Raw genomic sequence first — 23454 nt, 5'->3', positions numbered from 1 at the left:
ATGTGCTGAATAGCAAAATCTGCCTGCTGCCTCGCTCAAAATTATTCTCAGGCATTTTTTTTTGCTCAGTTGCAACTTGGTTATTCAGTATTCTCCTGAGGGATTTTCCCGTGCTAGTATCCTCAGTGAAACATAAACTTAGTTCCTATGACATTAATGGCATTTTTTTGAGTTCTTGGTTTATATAAACTTCTCCCCCTCTCTGGGAAAACTCTCTCTTTTTTTGGCTATTATTTCAAGTAGAAGGATGGAAAAGATTGAAGCTGTTATCTTTAGTCCTTCTTACTCAAAACTTTTTGGAATGAAACTATACTTTGGATTCATCTTAAGTTTCATACCAAAGATAACTTCATAGTTACGCCTAAATTAGGTTATTGCCCTTTCTGTGTCTGTCCTTTCTAGTCTATAGGAAAAAAATACATATACTGAATATTAAACATGCTTTTTCTTTTTAACAAGGGGCCATAAGAAGGACCAATCTCAATTTCATCTTTGCTAAACACAGATATTTTTTTCTCAATTATTATCGTACACGACTGCAGTCAGATCTGCAGTCTGTGGAACTGTTGCTGGTACAGAAAAGGTCGAACTACTTGATGAGATCTGAGCCTGCTCAAGGAGGACAGATGCCTCTGTAGATACTGTCTTTGCAATTCGTAGAACTACCACTGGGAGTAATGTCAGAAGTTTGCTAAGTGATCCCATATCCAGGGGTGACATCCAGAGGATGACTCTCAGCACAGTGGCTTTGCAGATGATCCTTCCATGTCCCTCTCTGGAGACCACACGCTGGAGGGAAGGGATGCCATCCAGAGGGATCTGGACAGGCTTGAGAGGTGGGCCTGTGTGAACCTCATGAAGTTCAACAAGGTCGAGTGTAAGGTCCTGCACTTGGCTTGGAGCAATCCCGAGCACAAATACAGCTGGGTGGAGAACAGACTGAGAGCAGCCCTGAGGAAGACTCGGAGGTGTTGGCTGATGAGCAGCTCGACACGAGCCAGCAATGTGCGCTTGCAGCCCAGAAGCCACCCGTATCCTGGGCTGCATCAAAAGCATTCTGGCCAGCAGGGCAAGGGAGGTGATTGTTCCCCTCTGCTCTGCTCTCATAAGACCCCACTTGAAGTACTGCGTTCAGCTCTGGGGCCCCCAGCACAAGGACATGGGCCTGTTGGAGTGAATCCAGAGGAGGGCCATGAGGACGATCAGAGGGCTGGAGCACCTCTCCTCTGAAGACAGGCTGAGGGAGTTGGGGTTGTTCAGCCTGGAGAAGAGAAGGCTTCAGGGAGACCTTACAGTGGCCTTCCAGTACCTAAAGGGGGCCTACAGGAAAGCTGGGGAGGGACTTTTGTCACAGAGTATAGTGGTAGGACAAGGGGGAATGGCTTTAAACTAAAAGAAGCTAGATTTAGAATGTTTGGAACAATTTATTTACTAATAAATTTGTAAATTTATTTACTAATTTATTTATTTGAGGCACTGGCACATGTTGCCCAGAGAAGCTGTGGATGCCCCATCCCCGGAGGAGTTCAAGGCCAGGCTGGATGGGGCTTTGGGCAACCTGTTCTGGTGTGAGGTGTCCATGCCCATGGCAGGGGCATTGGAATTTGATCTTTTAGGTCCTTTCCAACCCAAACTGTTCTATTCAATGCCTTAGTTATCTTATAGTCACCAGGATATTGTATGGAAAAAGACTCTAAAGGAGAGAGAAATTGCTTAGCACCACCCATCTTCCACCACCTCAAATCTCACAAAATTCATTGAATAGCTAAGGTAAGCACCAGGGTTGACAGGAATCAGGTATGTGTTGTGCAGTGAATACCTCTGTACCACCCAGTTCGTATCCGTAGAACACTGGATTGACATCGCCATTAAGTATGTCTGGAGGGTCATACCTTCTGTTAGTTATCAATCAGGTGATGACATGATAACTGTGATGCATCTTCCCATAAAACTGAAGCTGGATTATTGTAGTTCTCTTTCTATCCCTAGATCATTAGCAGAGTTGGTCTGCCACTTTTCAGAAAGTAGCAGAGTGATGAGCCATGGGTCTGAGCTCTTTTTCAGACTCTGTTCTTGGTGTTCTTCTCTTGAGAACAAGCTCTTTACATTAGCTGGTCTTTGGAGGTCCGAGTGAGACTTTCTGATTAACCTGAGAGTTACTCTTCAGTACTTTGTATTTTTGGTATTCCTGTGTGGGTGAATTCCATCTGAGATTAATTTGACTAGTTTACAGAGGTCTAAAGTGCTCCTTGTCCTAGATTCAAAATGTCAGCTTACACCTGATAAATCTTTTCTCACATATACCCTGTGAACAGAGCTTCCACACAGAAAGAAAATATACCAGGCAATCGAGCTTTTGCTGGGCTGCCTTTGTGATGGAAAACTATTTTTTTCCTGAAAATTTGTGCATTGTATCTCCATATCTTTTTAAAATCCAGAAAACATAGTTTCACCTTTAAAACTATTTGGAGACCGACACTGGAAAAATATGCGTTTACTTAGTGGGACGTGTTACTACTGGTAGATAGTACTAATGCTCCATTTGATGGTTTGCACAGTGACCTGTAAATTCACAAATGACAAATCATGTCTTACTCCCTGTCACACTGCCAGCTACAGCTTGTTTGAGTTAACAACTAGAAATAAGAAAATTAAGATGGCAGAGGGCTTTCTTTGTCAGGTTGAGTAACCTGGAATTGTTTCTCTTGCACAGAACGTCATAGCCTAAACATGATCGTGGTCACATTAGAGCCCTTCTGTGAAAGATCTCAGTTAGCAATGATTTGCAAGGCTGAGAATATGTTTCCTGCAACAGAGGTGAAATGGGAATAGTTAGATAATACGATATATTTATTTTAAAATAAATAATTATTTCTACCTAAGTGTTCATGTGAAGTTTGGATTTGTCTTGTTTTTTAAGCTATTTCAAATCTAAATAAATGTGCTAGATCTGGAGAGGGCTGCAGTAGCTGTGAGCTGTATTCAAGAGGCGGTACTGAATCTACATGGAGACTTTTAAAAGGAGAAGCAGTCATGGGAATTCAGCATATCCACCTTGTGATTACAGAACCAGCTGGAGCATAATGAGGAAGGATGATAAACTGTAAAAGTGAACCTGACAGCTCTTCCATACAGGGAGAAGAAGTGCAATTTCTGTGCAAGATGTGCCCCTAGTGTGTCTGTATAAAGGCCTCATATTCCTTGCTTAGCTAGAAGCGAATGAGGCAGACAGCTCGCAGCTCAGGGACTAGAAGGTTGTCTGTATTGCTGACTTGTTGGGATGTTTCTGGTGAGCTTGGAGAGGAGCTGAGAGGCTTCCAGTCTAGGCAGGCTCTGGTGACATGCATATGGCCATGCTGGAGAGAAGGAGAAATCACCTCAGTGAAAAGACCAGGGAGAATGTATCTCTCTCTTTCAACTGGCCTGTGGTTTTGAAAGCTTGCACTCAGCATATGTAACTTAAGAAAATGGAAAAGCCTGGACATGCAATGGTAATAAAAAATGCTACATATAGTGCTGTTTAAAGGGATTCGGTAATATTTTAGCTTTTTTTTTTTTTTTTAAATGATAGTGGTGCAAGGAAATGCAGCGTACTGAGGACACTTCCTCAGCATCCTCTTATTTTAATTTGTACAGTTATTCCATATGCAGTATTCTTTTAGGGCTGGATACAGCTTTCTTTCTCTTCCTGTTTTTCTTTATCTTGCCAGAGGGTAATAGAGTAGAATTTTAGATAAAAGAAGTTCACTAATCCCCTCTTCTCACCACCCACCCTCCACCCCCAGTGGACTTTTCAGATCCACGGCTCTGCTTGTCCTACTTTTGCTTCCCTTCAGGAATTTCAGGCAGAGCTGCTGAAAGGGGACAGTCTATTCAAAATATACCTAAGCTAGAGTCTCCAGCACTGCAAAAGCATAAGCACTGTTTGGGGAAAGCCACAGACTATAATTTTTATCTTCTGATTTCTATCACCCAAAGGGGGAGTCAGAAGATTTTCATCACTCAAAAGAGTGAGCTAATGAAAGATTTTTTTCCAGTTGATGCTTTCTGAATGATAGAATAGAGTTTCCTCCTGGGTTAGAAGAAAACTCAACTACTGCTTCTATAGCAGAAGAAGGGAAGAGGCGTTGAGTTCAGGGATCAGAAGAACAAGATGACATAAAACTTGCAAGAACACAAAACTTGCAAGCCATTATTGAGGGCACATTTCTGATCTGTGATGCAGGGAGAAGTGTGGAGTTTCTAGGAGAATGGAAAGCATGAATTTGTGTGCTGGCGAGATAAAGGAATTAATTCTGGTTACAGCTCCTGGACTGTATGTTTTTCATGGGACCGTCTGCATCCATGAAGGGAACCGCATTGAATTAATTGAGGCAGCTTGTGCGGGGGAGAGCAGGACTGATTAGGACAGTGTGGGGTGGCAAGTATAGCTTGAAAATCACATGTGCTTAGGGAGTAGAATCAATTAGGAACCTGAATTGAAGTGGTTGAGGGATGGTCCAGTTATGAGAGTACTTGATTAGGAAAAATCTTTGGTGCTTTATTGGAATGGAAATGCTCTTTTTTGGATGATAAGGAGGCAGAACAGGAAGAAGTAGATAGAGCAAAGAACTGAAAGGAAACCTTAAGTTCTTTTGCCTTCCTCCACCTAAAATTTATTCCGTTCTTCCAGGATTCGTATCTTCTTTCTGCCTTTAATACAAAGGCAATTTAAAATAGCGTAAAAGAAAGAAAGTGATTTCTTTCTTCCCAAATCAAATGACAAATGCCCTCTTTTCCATTTCCATATGTTCATATTGAGTACTTAGGGCTGATGGGAGTGCCTATCTGTTCTTCCTTTGTATAAACTTCAGGAGTGGGGAGAGGGAAGCTGTGGATGAGCACCTCAACAGAGGGATGTCTGCCCTTTCTGACGGAAACCATCTGTAAAGTTTTACCCCGTCCCTGAGACTGATAGCTCACCCATTTCCAATCAGAACCACTGCACAAATTTGAATACAAGTTTTCTCAGTTTTTCTTGATGTTAACAAGTACAGTTTCTATTTATATATGCACATTCATACAGAATTGTCATTTTATATCAATATTTTGAACTTTATAACACATATTATTCAGTAAAATTTGTTTCAGTTGCGTTTCTATAAAAACGTTTAGAAAGCCCTGTGGCCCTCTCTGAGAAACACAATTATTATTATTATAAGATGAGGTTTTGAATTTTGCAATGTAAAACAACTTGCAAATTATGATGTAAAGAGAAGATTTTGGCATCGGTGTTCACTCAAAAAGAGAGAAAAGGAAACACTCAAGTAAAATGAGAAACAAGAAATACCAGGTGTTTTATGTTATGCTTTGATAATCTTTTTCTCGCAGGTTAAGAGCCCCGACAACTGGGCTCTTCAAATCCTAAGAGATGTCTTTGGCAAAACCTCTAGAGTTTTCAAAGCTTGATTTATATGTACATATGCACATTTTAAAAACACTTTTTCATAAATATAAAACCATTCTTAAGAAAAAAAAAAAAAGAAATGATCATCTCTTCTCCAAATTATAGTAGGATGAGTCTCAGCTCAGGTAGGCGCATGCTGCTTGGCCTCTTAGCCCTTTCTTGCAGAGGACCTGATGACTTCCATTTGCTCCCCTCTGTGTTACATTTCCGGAACTCATTCACAGCTGTCTTCATTATTCACAGCTCTGAACTGATGAAAGGAGAAGAAACAAATGTTTTATCTGTATGTTAATTGCAAAAATGTTTGAGGAGGGGCAGTGGGCATGGAAGCTGTGCAGGTGGTGACCTTTGCTGTTGCCTTGCAGGAATGTCAGCTCTGCTGGAGAGGAGGCCCGCAGAAGGATGAGGGAGTGTGATGGCCTGACGGATGCATTGCTGTACGTGATCCAGTCTGCTCTGGGGAGCAGTGAAATTGATAGTAAGGTTTGTCATCTTTGTCTTTTCAGGAGCAAGAAATACAGATATTCAGGGTACCTCAGGACTATATAGTGACAGTTTTTCAAAAAATGCATCGCAGAGGGTGGCTTAGCAAAGAGTAGTTTAGTCCATCTTTTTCTTTTCCTTCTGTTGAGCTGTGTATTTCTGTGTGCTAAATATTGGATTTGTGTCCAGCTATGTAGTGTGTGCAGGTAATCATGTCTTCCTCTCACTTGGATTATTAACAGAGAAAATGTAATAACTGCTTTAAGAGCAAATGTCATACTCCATGTAAATGTCCGTATACTACTCTGCCAGGGTTACCTTAAAATTGATTTCCAATACCTAGTATGAGACAGACCTGATAATAGTGTGGTAGGCTTAAAAGGCAAATGAACAAAACAAACAAGTGGACAATTAATAGGCAATTTCACAGTGCTACCAACGTGATTTCTTCTTTGAAGAGGATCAATGAATGCTTTCAGTAACTCTTTTAAGATGTATTTTTACGTCAACTTCACTTCTTTGAAAGTACTAGGATATGGACATGATTCTCCAAAGGTGAAAGCACTGCTTAATTAAAAGGACATCAAGAACTTACAAATTGAAGGGTTGTAGTATATCAAATACATTAAAGTATTCCAGAGAAGAAGGAAAAGGCTAGCTTCAAATACTTTTTGCATTCAGTATACAGTGCTAAAGTAATTCAAATTGCTGCTTTAGGACAACCTTGGTCAATTTGCCAATCCTTAAGAATCAGAGTAGAGTGTCCTTTTACTTAGAGAAGTTTTAAAGCCTCCTGGCTTTGTATTTCTGAATGACCTTTCACAGAGTTGTCTATGAACCTCTGGTATTTTGTAGATTGGAGAGGGAAACAACCCAGAACTTTCTGTTTGTTAGCTAAACCAAATAGGTGAAACTTGCTCATACATTCAGGGGACAGAGGAAGGAATAACAGAAGGTTTGTAGCACACAGTGCAGGTCTGGCAGCAGAAGACCCCAAACCCACCACAACCCAGTAGTCTAGGGTAGGCTTTCCATTAGCAAACCTTTAGTAGAGTATTAATGATCGAATGAAGCTCGCCAACAAAGTAGGCACCACGCTTTCAACAGGGCCCAGAGCAAACCCAGCAGCCACCTTCCTGCCCCTTAGTGCCACCTCCTGCAGAGCAGCTCAGAAATGTGGGGGCGATTTTTGCTTCATTAGCTTTGGAAAAGCTGAACTGGGAGTTGTTTCAAAGCTCCCTGATTCAGTTTGTCTATCAGAAAGAAGTTCGGGGGCATCACTGGAGCAGACCAGGAGGTAGATTGAGGAGTAGGGAAGAAAGCATGTTCCTCACCATCCCACGGCTTAGCTGCTGCTCTTTGAACAGTTTCTTTGTAGGTGACCAGGCTGATTTCAAGATTGTTATACTACTAAAGGGGCTAAATAAGGAGCACAGTAAGCTCCCTGTTTTGCCTCTTATCACTCATGTGGAATGCTCCCTCTATGCCCTCATTTGTAACTGTTGTGGACTTGGTAAAAACTGTAGGCTAAATCATATTGAGAAAAAAATGAGGACATGAGACAAAAATTATTCTCCCTGACTTAGTAGTTTTAACCTCTCGTTTAGCAGATTTTCAACTCTATGATGTAAAGCACTTGTGCAGTTAAAGAAAAAACATCAAACTGTTGTCTCTTGTCTTGCATCCTTTTCACGAAGTAGAAAGTGGTTTTAATTAAACCTAATAATTTAATAACTGGCTCTAAATCATTTTGTAATCTAGTTTCAAAAATGCTGCTGCTATAACAATTTTATAGGTTTTTTTTTTGTTATAAATGTCATTTTCCAAATGCCATGACAACTGTGCTACTAGATAATTTTATAGTAGTGTTATTGACAAAGAACTGAATGCTGAAAAACAGGTCCCTGCTCCTGCAAACTCCGAAAGAGGGTGTGGGACTCGTAAGCACTGGCAGAATTGATAAATGATTCATGCAGGTGCAGTTAAGAGTGCATAAATCTTACCAACTTATGAACATCTTGGCAGTGATGTCTTCTAATAAGAAAAAGCTATGATACTTCATGATGTTAAAAGTGAGTGAGTTAGGTGTGGTTACGTGACAAAGCTTCTGTTCTTAACTTAATTTGATCTATTAAAGAAGAAAGGCTGCCAAACTTGTATTTCAGCCGTTTATGATGAAACTGAAGACGTATCTGTAGGAATGAGGAATGCAAGGTCATTTGAAAGTTCAGAGCCATAAATCAGAAGGCAGTGAGGTCTGTCCAGCTACATGAATAAACCAGCTTTCTTGTCTTGTATGAGTTCACCCAAATGACAAAGGTATTGGTTGCATTCAAGGCCATATCAGTTTTTATTGTGAGGTAAAATTGTCCTCACGGTGGACTCAGCAAACTGTTCTTGGCAGAATGAAAATGTAAAGTGTGGAAACTATTATTTGTAAGAATGGGAAATAAAATATCAAACCATAATCAACAAACACAAAGCTCCAACTTCAGCAAGTTATGGCTATACAGAAGTAACTGTTAGCAACAGTGAATAAAATTCGAATATGGAAGTATTAAAGAAGAGTAAGAGGAAACAAACGTTTTTAAAATTTGTGGTCACTATAAGGTCATAGCTTTCAAGTATGGAAGGTACTAGGAGGTTTTACATTTTCTATATATATATTTTATACATGTTTATATATTTGGCTGGAGATTTCAAATCAGTGCAAGTGTAATGTGAAGTTTCATTTACTCAAAAAATAATAATAATCCTGTCTGGATAAGTCTGTTAAATACCATCTCACAACTAATGTCATCTCAAAAACTGTGTGCCAAATGCATACCTGGCACAAGCTCATACAATGCATGGAAGTAAATGAAGCTCCATCTGCTTGCCTTGCCGGTGAACATGGCAGAGTAGGATAGAGCCGAAAACCTCATATTCATTCTGTTCTGGGTTAATGGAGCATCAGAGCTGGGCTGTAGTGACTGTCACTTCTAATCTCCCCAGAGCATTAGGAACAGTTGAAACAGATACAGATGGATAACTTTTTTTTTTTTAAACCATGCTCTCCCTGCCTTCAGAAATTAAGCGAGATTCTTCTAATGATGGTCAAAATAAATTGAGCCAGGTGTATGAGAAGGCTTCAAGCAAGTCTAAAATTGAACTTGTTTTAGACTTAAAGAAAGTCTGCTGAATTATCAGTGCCATCTTTTTCCTCCACTGGGTCTCAGTCCATTTCTGGATCTTCAGCAATATCTTTTGCACAAGGCCCAATCTATTTGGGGACAAATGAATGAAAGGCTGTCCACTAAACATTTGCAGCCTGGCTAAAAGCAAGAGTCCTGAAATTCGTAATCTTGCTTCTCAGCCTCGAGAAACATGATTTGTTAATGCTACAAGTACTTCTGAAACTGTACTCAGATCCCATTTTTTCTGGTAATTCTCATAGAATTGATGGCAGAAATAAATGTTATTTCTGGTTTAAAAGCAAACAAATGTACAGAACTGTTGCCACTTTCTCTGTAGTGTTTTCTGTTCACCAAAGGGGGAATTCACTGGCTTTCTCTGTGCATTTGCATTCTCTTGATCGCTTTTTACCTTGGCTTCTATTTTACATAAGGCTCCAGCATGAAGTTCAGAAAGACAATAAAAAAATCGTGGAAAAAATATTGCCCAGACTGCTGTTTTCTCTCTTTCTCTCCATAAAAAGAGGGTGTGAGATCTTGCCAGTTTTTTCTACATCTCTTAAGCAGTGGTTAACCCTCAGGAGTAAGGTTATGAACAGATAAAAATTGTGGTAGGAAAATGTATGTGCAAAGATTAGTGATATTTTGTCTGCTTTGTATACAGAGTGAGCAAGGGAAGGATTTTAATTTTTTCTGTTTTTCTTTGTTGTATTTTTTTTGTCACACTTTTCAGACCGTTGAAAACTGTGTGTGCATTTTGAGGAACCTCTCATACAGGCTAGCTGCAGAAACATCTCAGGGACAGCAGATGGGAACAGATGAACTTGATGGATTACTCTGTGGCGATGCCAATGGAAAAGACACGGAGAGTTCAGGATGCTGGGGGAAGAAGAAGAAGAAAAAGAAATCACAAGATCAGGTAATGAAAGTTACTTGCGGTTGCATTGCAAGTAGCTGAAATGCCCGTCGTGAAAATATAAATAATTAATGCACCGTATTAGAAATAAAGTACATAGGGCATAATATGCAAAACTGTTGCCTTTGTTAATTAGCTGAGAGCTTACAGCAGAGTATGGTTCTGCAGTAATGAAGAGAAATATATTTGCTGGACAGAGTTCCATGTTACATGTTGGCACCTGGAAACTGTAGTTATGTGTATACTGTGAATGGAATAAGTACTGTAAACTGCTCAGTCAATTAAAGGAAACTTTCTATGGTTAAAAGTTTGTCTTAACATTCAGATGTAATCTGCATGCACAGCCATGTGTGTAGAGAGGCCTTGATACAGACAAACATCAGGCTTATAATTAGAATCATAGAATCAGAAATCATCTAGGTTGAAAAAGACCAAGATCAAGTCTAATCGTCAACCTGACCTACTGAATCTCATCACTAAACCATGTCCCTTCAAGCCATGTCTACACATCTCTTGAACACCTCTAGGGGACTCCACCACCCCCCTGGGCAACCCATTCCAGTGCTTGACCAATTCATACATATATGTATTTGTTTCAAAGTTAGTCTCATACTCTGCCTTTGCATTTTAAGAGGAAACTGTACAGGACTGAATCAAGTGCTGTGAGTGAATGTTGTGCATGTTTTGATATAATTAATGTTGTTACCAAAGATTGAGGATTATGGTCTTTAGTTTCCTCAAGTTATTTGAGGTACTGTGGGTTTTTGATTTAGGTGCATTGAAAGTGTGTTTATTTCCTTACTTTTGCATTCTGATTGAAAAACTGGGGAATGCTGGCAGTGATATTACAGACCTTGTTTTATCACACACTAGCAATGAGAATGGCTACTGATTTATGAACTTTTTCCAGTGACCTGTGATGGTAGCAGGTAGTTCTCCATCTCTTACTAGACCTACTCCTTTCCATTACCACTTGTTTTTCTTTCAGATTGCTCAAAGGCAATATTCATTTGAGCAAGCAATTAGGCAAACAGGGTACTTGAATAAATGATATAAACCGTTATTGAAAATATTCCAGATTTCATAAAGGCAAATTCTATTAATGTGGAAGAGTTGTAGGAACATTAGCAAGCTAAGATTCAGGTGCTGAAAAATGCAGTGGTCATGACTAGTAAGATTTTAATTTCGCCTGCTCTTGTAGTTAAACACTGCAGTCATTAGATAGCCTGCATTTATTATGGCCTTTTGGGGGGATTCCTGTGTTAGGCTGCAATGAGATTAGAGTGCCAAATCAAACTAAGTTTATCCCATAAAGCAGTCATCATCCCTGTTCCTGAATTAACAGTTCCCACAAACTATGCTTGCAGTTATCCAAAGTGCAGAAAGAAAAATTGCATGTCTGGATATGAATGGGTCATACTGTAACACACCTGTCTTTCTTTTGTCACTTAACTTCAGATTTCTGCTCTTTACAGCACTGGCCAGTGCAACTCTTGGACAACAGTTTCCCAAAGAGATTGTTGGACTGACATGCCTAGGGACAGCTGGCATAGACTTCCACAGTCACTAGGATATGCAGGATCTGAAATCATTGTCCTGTTTGTTTAAAAGTCTTTGGAATTTCAAAAAATGCTTTTGGTGAGGACTGTTAAATTGCTGATACAATTTTTTTAGTTTTTTTTAATGTGGATACAAAGAGCATAGCTACAGCGTTATAAGAGTATCTTAAATGCCTAGGATCACTGGGGAAAGTTTTTAGACATTGATGGATTTTGTTTGGTTGTGTTTTGTTTTTTTCCTAGATATTCTTGTTTTAGTAGTCATATTTTGTATAGGAAAATGCCCATGTTTAATAAATGAAAATAATATCACTTGTTTTGTTTCAGAGGTAAAAGATATTTGTATTTTGATACTCTTTAATAACACCTCCTAATTCGAATTTTTAGTGGGGAAAAAATAGAGAACACTAAACTCTTACAGAGTTGAAACCTTCCCAGTTATTCACTACAATCCTGCTATAAACATTTTTTTTATTAAAAGAGAAATAATATGATAGATAACTGGTTGTGTGGCATGGAGAAGCACCTCAATGACTGATCTTTTTCTCCTCTCAAAGTTCCTTAGTAATGTGAAAACTTGAAAAACTTATTAGAGTACTCTTACTCTTAAAAGTCTTAAAGTTCTTAAAGATCCTTATATTCAGCTTTTTATTCTTCTTGACTTTCATCTCTTCTTTGCACCAGTTTCAGGAAATGAGAGATTTGTATCTCACCCACATAACGAAGAGTTTGTCAGCTTCAGCCACAATATATGTGGGTAATTTCAGCTGAACCAGGGAAGCCTGGAAAGAATACTTCTTTATGACTTGCTTCCTCCTTAGCATAAGCTAGGAAGAGTAATTGAATACAGTTGTCTTCTTTTTCAGAGGTTCCTACTACATCCATAGCCTATCTCAAATAGACCTTATTGATCATTCCTGATGGTCTGCAACAACACAGTAACTGTTCCAGTAATTCACTGGTTAGAGTCATTTAACACGCTGCCTCGGCTCATTAATATTGAGCAAGGTGAACTACAAAGCAACTTCTGCCACGTCTTAGCCACTGTTTGAGAAAATGTGTTGTTATATTGTTTTAGGAAATTGCCTTTTTTTGGCCTGGGAAGCTGATGTTTATATCTATAGGAAAGAAAATAAATGGGTGAAGGTCAGGAGAATTTCCTTTGCGATAACTTCTTTTCTGACCTGTGTTAGTCCTGCATGCCCCATGTCTCAGGTGAGGCGCTGGTCTCATGTAGGAGGAAGATGCCAGAAGCCATTAAGCCCTTCAGTGAGACTTTAGCCGAGATCACACATGCAGGAGGAAAGAGCTAAGCGTGGAAACAGGGAGAGCATGAAAGGTCACAGATGTTTTTGACCTCTGCCTTCCAGAAGGGATCAGGACCTGGCTACAGGAGCATCTTTTTTGTGACTCTTTGTTGCGTGACCTTTAAGAGGCTACCACAGGTGCAGTACGTATGCTGTGCGTGATTAGCAGTTAACCCCTGCCTGTGTGTGTCACTCAGCTGCTCCAGGCACACACACCAAGTCTGAAGAACGGTGCAGGAGGCTTATGCAGTGCCTCACTGCCTTTACTGCACCCTCGCCACACGTGCATGTGAGGTACCAAACCTTCCGTCACCCTTCCAGTGACTCTGACGCATCACAGTGTTGAGAAAAGGTCTCCCACAGACATTTTCCCTCCTAGTTGGTAATAAAATAGCACAATTGTGTACTAAAAGTGAGTAGCAAGAACAGCAGGGAAATGCAGTAATTTGTCACACATTTTTTAAAAATACTTTCTCATTACTGGGCAGAATGGCAAAACCATGTTAAATATTAATTTATCTGCAACTATGATTCCTACTGTGTTATATGTACCAGTACAGCATGAGCACATATACAGCTCTATCTATATCAGCTGATTTTCACTGATTTTCAGCAGTCCTTGGGATTGTAAGAGTGTAAATACTTGAGGTTTGTGGTTTTTTTTAATTATATCCCCACGTGCACAAAAAATATATTGGATAGATCTGATACATTTGATACATGATAGGTACTTCGTCCCTGAGATAGTATAAGTACCCTGTGCAAACTTTTCAGTTGTATAATGCATCTGTGATACATGCAAATTGGAATGAGATGGATGAAGACCTGAACTTCTGCCCTCGGACATCACAAGTCAATCATTAGTGGACTTACTAAGCCCAAATTTGGTGTGAAGTCAGATTTGATCTGGAAGGCATGTTTCTCATTTGTTTTCCAAAAAGTTCTGACAGTGCAAATGATTGAATTCCAAGAGTTAAAATAAGAAGCAGGTTTTAATGTATTTTTTATGAGCTGGCAAGAGGACGTTTCTGGCAATAATGGTGATTTATATGGACTGAATTGGAGAACAGAGTCATATACAGTGAAATCAACCTATTGGTTTAAAGGCAGAAATGAATTGAAAAAAAATCTTAGAACAGCCCTATAACAGCATTTTTTAAAGGGAATTTTTTGTTCCAGAAGGCAGTTTTCCTCGTTTCCCAGCCACAGCTGGGTATTGCTGTGCCAATTCTCTTAAACTATGGTAACTTTTGTCCAGTGCAGTGAGTTTTATATCAGAGCAACTTTCTGGTTTTGAGTAACAGCTTGTGTGTATTAAACAGTCCCACTAGCTTTCCATTTTGGTGTTTGTTTTACTTTAATTCAGAAAAAAAAAAAGTATTCTTGATTCTCAGTAGTAATCTAACAAAATCTTGTTACAATTGATTAAGATATGTTAGTCGGTATTGGATAAAGATTCATTGTCCTTTAGATTATGTGTAGATTTCTAAAATTAGCTTAAATAAAATTATAGTTTATACTTTTGAAAATGAGAGAATCTAGGTCTTTCCCAGTGTGAGTACTGTTGTTATGAATCATAACTGATTAAATCAACTAGGAAAATTAACAGTTGCAAGTCTACACAAGGAATTAATTTGCCCTGTACTAACTTTGTATGTCTAGTAGATATTTAATGTTCTGATACATATTTTTTATCTACATAATCACAGTAGGCATTAAAAGCTTTATTTTGTACCACAACATGAAATCTGTGCGTGTCAGAGGTGTTATAAAAAAGACTGTATTAAAAAATCAAGGCTTGGTTTTAGTAGGGGTATTAAGGCTGTGAATTTTCTAAATCCATTTATCAGTACAAAGCAAAGCAAAGTAAAATACACGTTTTCTGCATATGTAGATAAAAATTACGTATTTAAAATATCATTAAAAATGTATTCCACAAATTACTTTTGTTTAGAAAAATAAAAATGGTCCTTGAATGTCCTTCTTCTAAGATGTTTCATGCTTAAGTGCAAGTTTTGTGCATTCCAGTAGAAAGGTATGTCAGTGTTATGCTAGAATAAGGTTTCTCTTTCCAGTAGGAGTAGCTTTTATGCAATATCCAGCTTCTTGTCCAGGTTTTAATATCAACGATTTGGGATATCAGGCTAGGGTCATTTTCATGACAAAACACTGTATTTGGTGAGAGGAAGAGTGTGTTATGTGAGAGTTGGTCCTACCAAACAAATCAGAATCTAAAACCTGAAGGTTGCCTGATGCTATGGCCAAATGCACGCAGAACACGTGCAGGCATTCAGAAGTTACATGGCTGGGGAAGATTTACACCTCAGCCATGCTTGGACCTGTCAAGGGATGGTGTGCTCATGCCCTTGAATGATTTAGTTTTCTCGAGTTGTTAGTTTTTCCCTCTCATGAAAAGAGAGATTGCAGAGAACTGATCAGATCCCTTCCTATGCAAGTTCTAGATTTACCTCTTAATACATGTTTATGTTCAGTTGATTTCTGTTCCCAACCAAATAAATGCAGTGAAAAGTGTTTTTATTATGTCAGCTAGCTATGTCACTGTGATTTTTGCCAATGCTACAGCTCTTCTGTAAAGAGTGTTCTGTAGGAAATTTCATTTCCCTATGAAGAATCATCACATGAAATGCTAAAATTGAGAGTGGTCGCTTGTGTGCACGCAGACGCCTACATGCACACACATATAATGTGTTATAGCTTCAACTGAGACAGCTCTCAAGTACGTCACTGTTCCTTGCTGAGAATCTGATTTTTATTTTCCAACAGTGGGATGGAGTAGGACCTCTCCCAGACTGCGCAGAACCACCCAAAGGAATCCAGATGCTGTGGCACCCTTCAATAGTCAAACCCTACCTCACACTTCTTTCTGAGTGCTCAAATCCAGACACGCTGGAGGGGGCAGCAGGGGCACTGCAGAACTTGGCTGCTGGGAGTTGGAAGGTAGGAATATTGACCTGATAAGTATTTCTTTTTAATTCAGAACTCTCTACAAATGACAGCAAATCGTTGGTATAAGTTTATCTGAGTGCTCCTGATAGTGGATTAACTCCCTGTTTTCACAGAACTATCTGCAGTCAAAGCTGAGATAGTATTTTAAGTCCTCTGAACTGATACAGATAATCATATCATAGGAAAAGTCAGCACACAGCAGTGAAAGTCAAGTATGAAAAATTGCTCATTGGTCAAGTATGAAAAATTGCTGCTGAAAACCAATATCCAAATGTGGAGATGCAGCATCTTTATGAATCTGTAGTGGCAGAACCATGAAAAATGAGTCAAAAATATCACCAGTGACAATCAGATGAAACCATATTGTTTTGTCACTGGAGAAACCGGTTGACATTTTGTTTCCTATTGAGAAACTAGGCAGAAACATAGCAAGATATAAATTAAGTGACGCCAACACAAATAATCAATCTCATCATCTACTTTTTAAAAATATTAAGAAATTATTAACATATGTCAACAGAATGACTAAACGTGTACAATTAGCAAGAAAATGCTTAGTCAAGGCACTACGTTCCAGCGAATCCTACTTTTCAGTTGTAATGTAATGATCCATTTTCCCTCTCCAATTATTTCTAGTGTATTGAGGAAAAAAAATAAGAATTTATTTACTGGATTTAGAAAATATTCCTGAATTTAAAATAAATCAGTAAAATCGGAGATAACAGATGAGCTTGTTTTACTTTTTAGGGCAATTTGTCAAACTGATTTGATTGGGTGAAAGTACTTACTATCTAGTCCTGTTGTATAAAGGTAATGCAATGGTTTTAAGTTTACTCTCCATGGGAAGTTTTCATATTTACAATGAACACATGTATAGGGAAATGCAGTTATCAAAATTAGGTCTTAGAAGGTGTCCTGTTTGGTTTTAAGCACGTGGTCATTCATATATGAAGTGTGTATAAGTACCAATTTCAGTAAGTGTTACTTCCGAAATATTATACCTGAGGCTAATGAATGTCATTTTTTTCCCATACAATTTTATTGGAAGTTGAGTTGGCACATTCAGCAGATCTTTAGAGGATGATTGTGATTTTTTTGAGTACTGCATTCCACCAAACTTATAAAATTCCTTTGACTGTTGCATTCAATAACATGATGAAGTGAGTGAAAAGTCTCTGTCCAGGGGTTTTGCCCTACGAAGTGCTATGTATACACTGTGCCTGAAAATCATTATAAGTTTATTATTCTCATATTGTAGACCACATCAGATGGTTGTGTGATTCTGGCACAGGAAAGTGATAAATGTGCTTTATTCATCTGGGAATGGGTGTAGCCCTAGTCCAAATGAGAAAACAATGCATTCGTTATTTGCCAGCACTAATTGGAGTGCTAAAATCCAAGCAGTGCCCTCTCTCCCATTTCTAATAAATCTTTATCTGTCATCCTTTAGTTCACAGATGTGTACAGTGAACTAGAGAGGAAGAAGAGCTCCGCAGAGCTCTTGGACAAGTGATGTGGTAGAAAAACTGATTTGAACTTTAATACTATCCATGCTGATACCATGGAAAAAGCTTGGTTGTTCTCTTGTTGCTCTATTTTTCTAAAGATTCACCAATTTCATTACAAGTGATGTGCAGACACAAAATGAATATCCTTAATTTCACATGTCATACCAGCCATTTTTGTGAGGGGAATAATCGTCTTTGGGGATTACATAAGCATTGATGTTTCCACCTTTTGACCTCTCTTTTCCACTGCTGCAGTCTTCTGGATATAAAATGACTGGAATAAAAGATAGAAAAATCTTAAGAGGTTATTCCTAAGGGAGATTTTCTTTCTTCTTTTCTTTTTCTTTTTGTCGAGCTCCTGCAAGAAATTATATTTGTATAAAGAATGGGAAAACGGGAAATGATTTTTTTTTCTTGAAGTTTATCAAGAAATACTTTATGATAAAGCAAAAGAGGAAAAGAGCAAACTGTATTAAAACAGATGAAGTTGCAGTTAATAATAAATAGCAATTGTGGTGGTATTTTTCCCCCCCAAATAACATTATCTTAATGCCAGAAAAATTCCAGAATATATGAGGTAGCCAGTGCACCAGGCATGCTCAAACACTTCCAAAGATACAGTCTGGTCTGGAAAAAAAAAATCCAGTACAGTTCATACACTTGTATGGTTCTTTTCTAGCAGTTCCACCCTTCTTGTTCCTGTGGTATAAAGCTGACTAAATCCCCTTCGGTAACAGAGAGGTAACACTTTTAACACAGGCAGTGCTTAATCAATATCATTATGAAGGGAAAGTGAGTAGATAAAAGGAAACCTCGAATAATTACAAAAAAAAAGAAAAATTCTGAGGGATTTAGATAAATGTCTTCCACCAGAATTAACAGATGATGTGTGTCTAAATCCCCTAGACTACTTTTGAAAGTTTCAAACACAGAAGCAGCAGTACATAGCTCTAAGGATTAACAGATGAAAAGGGCTCAAAGGGTTTTTATTTCGGGGAATACAGTTTTTCATTGATCCATACACGTAAAATCAACATATGCACATAATAAATCTTAATCTCTAGTACATTTTTAGCGCTGTTTAACTTGCAGGAATTCCTCCTAAAGCCAAGCACTACAAAAAAAAAAAGGGCTAAATAAATGTACTTGCATAATATTATTCTCTGTCAAGATAAAACACTTTGGGCCAATGTCTTGCCATAATATTACCTGAAGTTCTGCCATGTATACCCATTTGTAGAGTAAATTTGATTTTTTTTAAATGATTAATAAAATATTTGGTCCCTGCAGTTATTATTAGAACCCAAACAATCTATAATGAATCAAAAAAGGAGCATAATGGTGACAAATACATTAACCAGTCCAAATGTAAGCTTACCAATAAAACATGATTCTGACCTGAGGTGTGAGAGAGGATATTTTCGGTGTGAGAAAGGATATTTTCAGTGCAAGAACTTAACTTGGGAAAGATGATGTCTGTATATCTTGATTTTGACACATATTCTGGTTCTGAAGAATAGATTGACAGTTTATACAGAAAGCAGGATTTTAGAGTAGAGTCTGTTTCAGGTGAATTTGGAAGTTCCTTCATCTCTCTTTACTGCACCAGGGCAAAATTACACAGGGAGGACACCGGTATTGGAATCTGGAGGAAAGAAATCCATTGCGTTCATGGAAAATGACGTGCATATGCTGGATGATAATAATGGTGGGTTTCTGGGGACTCATTGCTTTCCAAAATGTTCTCTCCCATCAAATCATAACCAGGGTAATCTCAATGTATCCTGAACTTCCTGCAGGCAGAAGTTCCTTAAAACTTAGAAGAAGCACATTAAAAAGAGAGTCATTGATTTTAGTTGTTTTATTTCATTTCCACTGTTACATAGGTTTTTTTTTTCCAGAAGTAGACTTTATCTAATTGTATTTATTCCACTTCCAATTATACTTAATTTAAACTTATATTCTAAGGCTGCTTACAACAGTGAAATAATAAAAACCTAAGCAAATACATTCCTCATCAAACTTGGCTAGAGTTTTCCCTGAGCAAATAAGGTTTGAGGTAGCCTTTTGAAGTAGTGGAGACTCTTTACCTCCCATTAGGTATCCACTTTGATTGGGAGCTCTGTTAGCTTTCCTTACTGTTTAATTAGGGTGTTGTCAAGTTTGTGGAGTATCCACAAATAGAAACAGGAGGTTTACTGACTCACCCTGCTACATTCCAAAGACACCCGTCTACTCATTAAGAAATTTCTGTCACTGTAACACTTCAGACTTGAAGTCCTTTCTGCAACCTCATATCATTATTCATTTTAATACTTTGGATATCAAAAAATTAGGAGGTATAACATTACAAGACTTGTCCTGTAAAAGGAAATCTCCAAAGTTATTTTTATGTACAGTCTGGCATCAGTACGTTTCCTTGGATGGTGGGAATAAAAGAAGAAGCAAGTTCTTGTTAGTTTTCACCTTGGTCAATAGGCTATTAATGCATTCTATCTACTGAGCATGTAAAAAGTTGTGTTCAAAATGTCCTGTAGTTAACAATGTCAAGAATCCAAGGTTATGTCCTTTCTGAACAAAATTTTGCTCTCAGAAAGAAAGGAGATATTGAGATATCTGTATATTTTTATGTTTATCTATATATATCTGACAGCTAAATTTAGGCTGCTGTCAGTTTATCTGCCAGAGAAATTTTTGTTGCTGTGAACTCGTCACCTGCAATGTTATTTTCTCTCTTACTTACAATTAAAAATAGCGTTGTCACCACAAGTATAATGTCCTTAGTTTGGATAAACCCCTAAAACCTCATTTCTTCATTCACATGACCCTGTTTTGTTTTAATATGCTACTATAACTTGTGAAGGTAATGCATAAACACTTCTTGCATCTGCTTTAATGGCAGGATGGCTGGCTTCATTTTCCTGAGCAGCCATTAGTCTCTTGAGCTCTGTAACACCAGGAACAAGTGCTGCTCTATTTAAATCTTGCAAGAGTATGAAGACAGAACATTCCTCTGGTTCTTTCTGCCTCCTGTAGTGCTCTTTGGTTAGACAACAGAATGTCCCTGCCTTTGATCCCCAACAGGTACAAAACCCATGTGAATGGGGTTTCTGGGTCAACGGCCTGATCTCTTGAGATAGCTAGATGAGATACCAGTCTTTGTTCCTTAGGCAAACAACTACATTTATTTTCTTAATTCCATCCTAGAGAAATCTGAGTCTCCAGGGAGTAAGAGCTCTATTAAGTAAATTATTAGATAAAGAAACTGAAAACATAAAAGGGACTGATTCAGTCAGAAGGTCAGTGCAGTGACTTCAAAGAGTAGAAAGAAAAGAGTTTGGAGCGCCTTGCCATCCAAACACTTGCAGATAATGAATAATTATTGTCTAAAATAGCAGACATCAAGGTTATCAATCTTCCTCTTATCAGGCAAGGCCATATTGTGGGTTTCTTGCCAGGCTTTTCTGATGACTAATTATTTACATGTTAATCCTTTAGAGTTTCATCAGGCTGTGCCAGGAGGATATTTTTTGGATTCCAGTGAAAAGACTTTCTTTTCTTTTTTGTAAAGTATTAGTATTATGAACTCTTATATGATAGGATGGAGAAGACCACTTACAACACATCAGCAAATTCATAAAGACAAGCTTTTTAAAGAATCAATGCATTAATCTAGCAGAAATTCTTACCTGGATGGAATCTCCTGCATAGATGAGGCTGCAGGAATTAGTACAGAGAAGCCTATTAGCCCTGTAGGAAAGAGAATAATATTCAAGGGCCAAGATGATATTCAAGGAACAAGACGTGCTGCTGGAAACAGCAGCATCACAGACATCATGGGGAGATCAGCATGGGTATCAGTTTGTTGAATGGGAGCACAGCATAGTAATGTGAGTGCAGTATATAAGTATTCGCAGTCAATTTTCTTCCCATGATATGCATCACTTTTGTCCTGAAGCCTTTCTTTTATAATGATAGTAGGTGCAACACTTAGAAAAGTCATTGTAATTGCTCTCAGATCATTTTGAATACAAATTACCCACTTGTACTGCAGAATCAAGAAAGACAAGGTGCAAAGACAGCTCCTTCTGAACTTTATCTTTCTCAAAGACTGAAGATGCCTTCTGTTACAAGCATTTAAGTTTTCATTTATTTATTTATTTGTGTATTTTCACCCACCCTATTATACATTTCTCTCTGAGCTTGACTAAGGTACTGGAGCAAGAGGAAAATAACCAGTTAATACATCATAGCAAATTCTGTCTCTAATCTTCCTGGTTCTGTTGGTAATTTGGTTTGCTCCATCATGATTACTGCCCTGATTTGGCTTTCATTTTGTGTTTTTTGTCTTGTCAGTTCCCCTTAACAATTAGTATCTCTACAGAGTCTCTGCATCACAGTGTTGACCTGCACCAATACAATGCCGATTTTAGTCAAAACTGAGTATATGATGTTGAAATGTTCTGAAGGTACTCAGATGACACTGATGTCAGTGGTAAGAAAGTGAATCCGTCCAAAATATCAAGTCTGTTCAATTGTTGGCATTCCTTGGTGGTCTTTGTTTGTTTGTTTGTTTGTTTGACTGGTTTGGTTTGGTTTCTTTTTTGTTTTCATTTTGTGCTAGGCATTTGTTCACTTTTAGTTTGTTCTCCTCTGTCAGTGACTTACAGGAGAATATAGAAAACCATATAAAACACTAGAAGGAGTTAACTTGTTAAATGCTTTTAAATTTTTCTTTAAAAGAGAAATAAGTTTGATTCAGATGAATTACTCTTTTGTTGAATTTTAACGTAATGTAATCTTAATCCCTACAGGCATTCAGCTTTGGAAAGGGTCCTTTATAATAATAACTGTGGCAAACTAGGAAATAATTTTCCAGGTTACTGTATTTTTCTTCTTAATTACCATGACAAAAATAAAAGAGAAACTACTAATGAAAGTAGACGTAGAGATGCACTAGATACCTTCAAAGTGATGTATAGTAGTTATGCTGTCCGAATTCAATTATCGGTAAAGACTATTCATGCACAGATTGTGGCTCCTGTGCTTGTCTCTGATAATTTAGCTGCAATCTGATGCAGCAATAATGATTTTGTTTGTTTCCTTGTTCTATCTGAAGTGTGCGCTGTTCCCATAGGAGTCCTTTCTCTTTACAAACTGAACAGGTATTTGATCATTGACACCGCCGCTGATTTGTGGAGTAACAGGATGATTAAGTGTATTGGCAGAGTGCCTCACTTACCAATAGGCCACAAACCCTTTGTCTCTTTTCTTTTTTATGATTTTTCATCTCTTTCTTTTATACTCCACTGAGCTCATATTAGCAGTTGACCTGCAATGTGGAAATGTAGGAATGTTCATGATGGCTTTAGGCAAACAAAAGAATTATCACTATACGCAAGAGTGAATCAATTTTTCCATTCTCTGAGAGAATAAAATAGCAGTTTTGAGGCATCTCAATTTGAGTATTCCTGAAATACACAGAGCACAGCATAATTGCTTGCAGAGACTTGTCCTAATTGGCAGTTTAAGGAAAGAGACACAGACAGTTCCTACCACTTGCAAAATGGAAAGTTCTCCGGAGACTGTTGAAACAATTAATAGACATTTCTGTCTTTCTGCCTAAGGTGCTTGACTTGAAACAGAGCCAAAATGATAGCGATTTGCCATGAGGAGCCTGTGAACTTTTCCGAAGCAGATGGCATCCTCACCACTCTTTTCCACTTTCAGAAAAGAGAGCCGGGGGGGAAGAGGAATGTGCAGGGGAGAGGAGAGGTTTCACGCATACTTTTCTGTCTTTCGACAATTGTTTTATTTATGCACGTGCATATGTGCATCTGTAAAACATTATAGCTGGAACTTTCCCCATATGAAAACTTGGAAGCCATATTATTGACTATTACAATCAAATTAATTGGTACATTACATATACTGAAGACTTGGATGTCATTTATTCAGTGAAGGGATATATATTTTCTTTTTTTTCATACTGAATTATTTCAGTGTTTTTCCTACAACATCTTTTGCTCCCTCCAAGGTTAAAAAGTATATATTCTTCTTAATTTATTTCCTATCTCCACCTGGTTCTTTTAGAC

The 23454-nt window shown here is 38.1% G+C and overlaps 1 protein-coding gene across 10 annotated transcripts in view; it reads left to right on the top strand.

The window, feature by feature from the left end:
• Nucleotides 1-23454, top strand: part of CTNND2 (catenin delta 2) — a 644756-nt gene that overhangs the window by 548668 nt on the left and 72634 nt on the right. For all 10 annotated transcript variants that reach the window (XM_083825789.1, XM_083825793.1, XM_083825790.1 and 7 more), the window contains 3 exons: nucleotides 5812-5929; nucleotides 9836-10021; nucleotides 15669-15842. In XM_083825789.1, coding sequence (XP_083681915.1) covers nucleotides 5812-5929; nucleotides 9836-10021; nucleotides 15669-15842 — 478 coding nt within the window. The remainder of the gene's footprint in view (nucleotides 1-5811; nucleotides 5930-9835; nucleotides 10022-15668; nucleotides 15843-23454) is intronic.

This window comes from Anser anser, assembly GCF_964211835.1.
Source record: "Anser anser genome assembly, chromosome: 2".
NCBI classification, from domain to species: Eukaryota; Metazoa; Chordata; class Aves; order Anseriformes; family Anatidae; genus Anser; species Anser anser.
Note: the sequence above shows the minus strand (reverse complement) of the source record. Positions and strands in the feature narration are given on the sequence as shown.